General features: G+C 41.3%; 1 protein-coding gene across 1 annotated transcript; it reads right to left on the reverse strand.

Moving 5' to 3' along the window:
• Positions 1 to 4,632: 4,632 nt before the first annotated feature.
• Positions 4,633 to 6,510, reverse strand: LOC147639773 (uncharacterized). The gene has a single exon (XM_086773886.1). The coding sequence runs from the start codon at positions 6,202 to 6,204 to the stop codon at positions 4,840 to 4,842; it is 1,365 nt and encodes a 454-aa protein (XP_086630012.1). The 5' UTR covers positions 6,205 to 6,510; the 3' UTR covers positions 4,633 to 4,839.
• Positions 6,511 to 7,107: the final 597 nt, after the last annotated feature.

Raw genomic sequence — 7,107 nt, forward strand, 5'->3', positions numbered from 1 at the left:
TGGTTTCAAAGACAAGGATGTGGGCATTTGGATCATCCTTGCTCTTGCCCTTGAATTTAGGATACTTGAGGGACATCTCCTTCCTCGGCTTCTTGCCTTCTGTTTGGTGGCTCCTAGCGATCTTCTTCCCGATTCCTCGATGGTTCCTGGATCTTTCTTTCCAGCTACCATGGAATCCCTTCTATCAGTCTTCTTAGATGGTGCAATTGTACTTTGTGCTTTGCAACCTGGGCCTGTTCATGGTGGTACCGCATTGCTCTGTTTGAGCTACCTTCATTCTCCATGCCTGCTCCATTGTACTCTTATGACTCTCTAGTTAGCATTCCTAACACTAGTTAGTGTGTGCTTTCTTTCTGGACTACTTTTGACTAGCCTACTCTATTGTCTATGTGCAAGACTTACCCTAGAACTAGCCTCTATCTTTCTACTCCCCTACCTGGCATACCGTTTTCCCAGTAGGATCACCAAAAGTGTCGGTGTCTGGTTGAGACCCATCACGTGTAGTTCCAGACCACCTAGTCAGCTCTGGAGGAGATGCGACTAATGTAACTGTGTCCAATGCGATAAGCTAACGCTAATGCGTTGTGCCCTCGGTCTGCCTAGGCTAAGGGAGTCTATCATGCCAGCACACACAGAGGTTAGTTCCTGCATCTGATGGGATTCCTGACGCAGCTCCTGAACCTGTTTCCAGATAGGAGTCACATCCAGATAGGAATGACTCTAAATATAGATCCCAATTAGAAGACATATCTAGACAAGCTGAAAGTACTTAACATACACTAGGAATCAAATAGACTCATACAATACAAAAAAATAGAGAATTGCATAGACAAATCACCGTATCACTAGAGTGAAGGCTTAGCCCAAAGTACAATGTCGTAGCTCTCCCAATTGTCAGTCTCTACTCTCTTTTCTATCTCATATATCCCTTGGATATTTTCCCTTTTCTCTTTTACATCTGCCCGGGTACTAGCCATTGGTAAGGTTAGAGGAAAAGGTTGTTACAAGAAAGAAGATTCGTGCCTAAGAGTTTGTTGCCCAACAGATATATTGGGGCGGCGGCCGACGGCGGCTGGATGGCCACTAACACTATGAGCTATGCCTTCCTCTAGAGCCACACTCTTCTTTGCAAGTTTTTAGGTTGAAACTTCTCTCAACCATTAAGTATGCATTAGTTGTTTTTTTCATGTGAGACACACCCATAGTAAGGTTGAAAATTTTGGCCTCCTTCAACTTGTATTTACACACCATTGGCCAACTCATTGAAGCTAGGATTCCAAGAATATGGGATGACCTAAAAAAGATGCAAGGTAAATATCTCTACGGCGGCTGGCATTTGGAGACATTACAATTAATGCAAGGGATGTTTCCCACCATAACCTTGTTTCTCATTCTAGTTTAGATGCTCTCTTAATTGAAAATGAGGTTGAAGAAATGCCATTTAAAAGAAAAAAAGAAACATAAGTGAGAGAAGTTTTCTTCATGCATGGAAGATAACGTTTCCGTGGGCTAATCCTATCATTGATAAAAATGAAAAAGAATGAATAAAATGTAAAATGTGCACTGAAATGAAAGCAGGTAAAATTTTTGGAGAAGAGCACAGTAGTACTATTCAAAACAAGGTCTTGAAATTCATCAAAGTTTTGAGGCTCATAAAAAATGTGTGGAAAGATTGAAGTTAAAAGCAAAGGGGCACCATCTAAGGTGATTGAAAAACATGTGGATTTGATGGTAGATGCGAAAAAAAGTTACAAAATAAGTGTGATACAAATTGCATGATTTGTTGCTCAAAATGACATGTCGTTGGAATCATTCCAAGAAGTATGTAAGTTCCATATGTATATGCATACAACTAATATGCCTTTGTTAAGTGAATACTCTTCTTATACTAATTCATAATCTTGGAAGGAGTTTCTAGAAGTAAGCTATGAAGTATTTGTGGAAAGATGAAATTCGTGCAAGGCTTAGTCCATTCTTTTCCATAATGGTGGTCCGTGGATGAAATCACGGATCGTCATTACTAAGAAACATTTAATTATTTACATAACATACTTATCTAGTGAAGGATTTGGTGTGTGTAACACTTGATTTGTTAGGCTTGTGCACATACGTGATGGGAAGGCCTAATCTATGTATGAAGGAGTGAAACAATTGCTTAACGATATGCAATTAAGAGAGGATAAGATGATTGGGTTTGCTTTAGATGGAGCTAGTGCCATGGTTGGTGTGAATGAAGGATTTGTTGTTGCAAAGCGTAGATGAAATGTCTCCCATCTTGTGGGTGTGCATTGCATTGCATACTGCGAGAATCTTGTTGTTAAAGGTCCATGTGATAACTTTGTAGAGTTCATGTATCTTAATAAGTTTGCTAACAAGGTGAGAGAATGGTTAGGTGAGTCTACCCTATGACGAGAAGAGCTAATTGATATATATGATGCATTTGATATGAATTATTATTAAATTTTACAGATCCATGGTGTTAGATGGCTTTCAAGAGGAAAGATAATGAGTCGATTGGTAAAAATAATGCTTTCACTTCTTTTATTTTAGAAACAAAGGAATGAGAGATTGTATGCATACAAGGGGTGATATTTCAAGTTCAATTTCTTATTCACTTTTTGGTTGATGTATTGATAGAAGTGGATTTTTTGAACTTAAAATTTCAAAAAGAATATGTAGATATTATAACTATTGGAAGAGACGTGAATATTGTGATCGAGGCATTAAAAGATAGGTATTTGGGAAGTGTATTGGTTGTGACTCAAAACATCTCAAGGATTTTTTAAAGCGATCTAGGGGTGGGGTATTAGAAGGGGAAGACAAGGAAGGCTTGTGAAACACACATGTTCTCAAGTATGAAAGTCTTCCAAACAGTACTCAACAAGGAGACATGGGAGGGTGTATTGTTTTGGCAAAGGAGTTCATTCAAAAACTTGTGTGAAGTTTTGATGAAAGATTTTATGATTGTAACTTGTTTAAAGCATTTCACCGAAAAATTATCCAGACGACAAAGCATAACAACAACATTTTGCGAGGTAATTTTTTAATCGATTATGCAATTGATTTGATGGGTGATGGCTCATCTTCATTAGTCGACAAAGAGCTATGCAAAGGAGAACTTGCTCATTTTGTGCCTACATTAGTGGAGTCTTATCCCCCACCACAAAGGGTATATTTGACTCTTGGGTATAATGCAGTAGGTGAGGTTGAATGGAGGCAGATGTTTCCCAAAATGTTGAAGCTATGCCAAATTTTCCTTGTCATACTTGCTAGTTCCGCCATGTGCAAAAGAGGGTTCTCCAAGCAAAGCAAAATAAAGAGTCATGATGAGATAGGTCTTGCCTTAGCTTGAAAACCTTAGATAAGCTCATGTTCATGTACTTATCTAAGAGAAGCTTGAAAATGTGAATTGGGATCACATGTTTGATGTGTGGAAGTGTCAAAAAAGGATAAAGGATCTCACAAATTAATCGAGAATACCTCTTCCTAGAGTGATTTGTACTTGACATTTTTGGTATGAATTAAATCTTTTGCTGGATTCACTTGTCGAAATTTGTAAGATTGAGTGCAAAAATTTTCTAATTATGTGTAAATAGCATTGTAATACAGAGAAGGACGAGGGGGGGGAAAAAACCTACAAAAGGAGGGTAATGTCGAAGTTTTCCCATCTTCTTTGAAGGGCTGTGCTTAAGGTAACCTCCTTTCCAAAAAAAAAAGGGTGTAGCCCTTCTAATTTGAGGGTCGGACTCACATTGCTCCGTATCTTCACTATGCTAGAAGTGGCATTGGGAAGTGAGGACATGGTCCATGTATTCATCTGTTGACTGAATACATAGGAGAAAGCAAGAAGGCAAAGCAGTGCTAAAAGAAAAAATGTCTTTTCAACCCTTCATATTAAAGGCAATGAGATTAAAAATCACTAAACATCATACAAATGTCGGTATTTATAACAAAAATGTACATATTTCATCCCTTAAAATTAAAGCCAACGTGAGATTCCAACCGAGATTTCTGAATTTCAGTCGGGAAAATTACACTACAAACAAACGGGGTTATTTGGGCTGAGACAGAGGCAGGAGTTGGAGAGTACAGCAAAAAGGCCACGGCTATGTACTACACACGATCTGCGCTTGCGCATCCTAGCGGAGGCCTTGCGGCGGCAGCTGATTGATTGGTCGCCCGAAGTATAGAGACCAGCTGGCGAATGGGATCAGTCCAAGGGGCTAGTACGTTTGTTGGGACAGCCTTAGTCCTCCACTGCACTACTATGAGACGCACGCACTTCACGATAGCATCAGAGGATTCAGCTTCTAGGATCAGGATGGCCTCCAATGCAACTTTTAAAGGGCGTTCAGGGTGGCCATAGCGACAGTCGTTGGAGTCCATATCACCTAGGTTGACGACGGCGTGCTTGTTGAGGGCGCAGCGTGGCATTTTTTAGAATTTATACGTGCTTTTTTAAAATTTCAGAATAGCGCTTCTTTTTTCTAGTTGGTAGAAATTGGCACCAACCCACACGTGCAATAATCTGCTTGCCTTTGTGTCATAAAATCATCCTCAAAAGTTAAAACACTTGTCAGTTGTAAACAAGCCACGTTTGTCGTTTGACTTTTTGGAAAGATCACAGCTGAATTAAGAAAAACATAATCCTTGTTGCCTATTTTTTTACAAATAAAATCCATACGTTTAAGTGGAGAAATTAGTGTAGCCCGTTGAGACCGGGTCCTAACCCCGCCCCCCTGGTAGGAAATTCTTCCGTATCACGTCCTAGGAAAACCAAGCCACATCTCACGTGTGAACAAGTCTCATGTGCTACCTCTCACTTGTGAACCATGGGCGCTACCAGACTTGTTCGAGAGCCCTGGAATGGGACGTGGTGGCATAGCCCAAGCAACCAAGGAGGCCTTGGCGGTAGGGCAAGAAGGTTTTTCTCTTGAGCTCGTCTGAGCGCGCCTTCTGCTGCTTGTAGTGGAGCGCGTGGGGAGACGTAGGAGGCCTCTGGGGAGATCTCGTGGGCGATGGGCGGCCAGCCAGTGTGGGGGCATGATGCTTCACTGCAACAGCAGCTGCGGGTGATCGAGCAGGCGAAGCTGCAGGACTGATGGGGACACTTCTGCTTAATCCAGATAATAAGTAATGAGGCTTAGGAGAGCTAATTGAACTAGATGATATAGATTGCCTTGGCGATTCGAAATCCGGGTTTGGGTACTTAATGGAGTGATGATGATGAGGTTCTGACGCTCTTGAATTATTACTCGGAATTACGGTCCACCGCAGAAGATCCTTGAATGCGGCGCTTCTGTGCTTCTTCTTCATACTCTTGCTTGTAGAAGATGCTTGATCCATACTAGTATATTTAATGTGCTGATCATCATTAAACTCTTCATTTAGATCCACAGATTGCGCTGCGCCAGATGATCCCTTAGATGATGATGACGATGATGAGGGTGATAAGTGCGAATTATGCTCTAACCCGCCTGCTAAGTACACCCCCTTTTGCATCATAAGTGGGGACAGCTCCAAAACTCGCCTATCCAGCACAGAACTCTTGGACCTTCTCTGATCATCAATGTTAACTATACCCCTTGATGATGTATTATCTCGGCTTAGCCGTTGCTTGATCAGCTGCCCCCCAGCTTGCTTCTGTTGCAAATCGGGCGTCTGACGAGCCGACGATGATGAGCTGCAATAATGAAAATCACAGGCTTTGTAATCGCCACTTAATTCTTCATCTTTGAGGTTCCTGACGGAGGGTGAAGAAGGAGCTGAAGTTTGCTCCACGGCCACAGAAGTACTGTAAGGAGGAGACGAAGATAGAGGGTTACTTTGTGGCATAATCAGCTCTAATCTCTCATTATTAGAGCGGCCTGCCCAATAATTATCGGTTGAGGGGCGAATTAGCTTAGGAGAAACAGGTGGATCCTCATTCATCTCCGATAGACAGGAAAAATCAAACTCAAAGTCGGAGCCTGTGCGCCTGAGAGAGGAGGCGTTGTGACCCTTGCAGGCTGAGCTTTGGAGGAGGGACGCTTCATGAGCTTGGGATGATGATGATGTACCCTGGTCTAGATTAGCTGCTAATTGCACACTAATCATGTTGTTTTGCAGTTGGGGAGATGCAAATTGGCCGGCCGGACTCGGTGCAGAAGAAGAGGGGCTTGAAGGAGCGGTTACAAAGGGGGTGTTAAAAGGGGAGCTCTTCATTTGGTGATCAAAAGCAAGCAAAAAGGATCAAGTGGAGCAGAAAATGAATAAATCTAATTTGGGAGATCAATGGTAGGGCAAATGAGATTGATTTAGGAGGTGGATTAATGCAGGGGAGGTCAATTAATGTGGGGGCGGAACGTATTAGGAAAACTATGGTGCAGATACCTTAAGAAATGAGAGGTCGAGGCGATGGAGTGCAGTCTTTGCATTTATATATATATATATAAATGTGAAAGGGAGGACTTTTACCGCGTGACTCGTGCTGCGTGCAACGCAAGGAAGGCACTCAACACAAACATAAGTCCACGCAAAAAAGACAGAAGGCCACGCAAGAGAGAGAGAGAGAGAGAGAGAGAGAGAGAGAGAGAGAAAGAGTCCAAAGGGGAGAGAGAAAAATAAAAATTTTAAACGAAGGAGGAGGAGAGACGGGATTTTCTTTGTAAAATTTTAAATGAAGACAAAAATGATCTGTAGAAGGGAAGTTTAGGTTCTACTTTTACTTTTGGACATCTTCCAAGTTTGTATATATATATATATATAACTATTGTTTGTATATATATATATATATAACTATTGTTGATCGAAAAAAAAACAAACATAAAAATAAAAATAAAAGAATAAGTCCAACTGTCCAACCCATCCTAAAGCTTTCTTTTTCCTCCTTCTTTTTACCTTGCTCATGCCATCACCCATGACGCCCATTTATTTTTATCTAGGCTTCTCCAAAAGTGACTTGATTTTGACCCTTTACAAGAAATTGCTAAGAAATTTCCGTGCCCCTTTTGCAAGAAATTTCCGTGCACTCATGCACTCGGTGACTCGTGCACTCTCGGAGAAACCTTTTCTTTTAATAAAGAAAACATACACATTTCCCCTCCATTTTTCACGTAGCCCAAAATT

This window comes from Cibotium barometz, chromosome 3, assembly GCF_041138505.1.
Source record: "Cibotium barometz isolate CiBa-2024 chromosome 3, ASM4113850v1, whole genome shotgun sequence".
Lineage (NCBI taxonomy): Eukaryota > Viridiplantae > Streptophyta > Polypodiopsida > Cyatheales > Cibotiaceae > Cibotium > Cibotium barometz.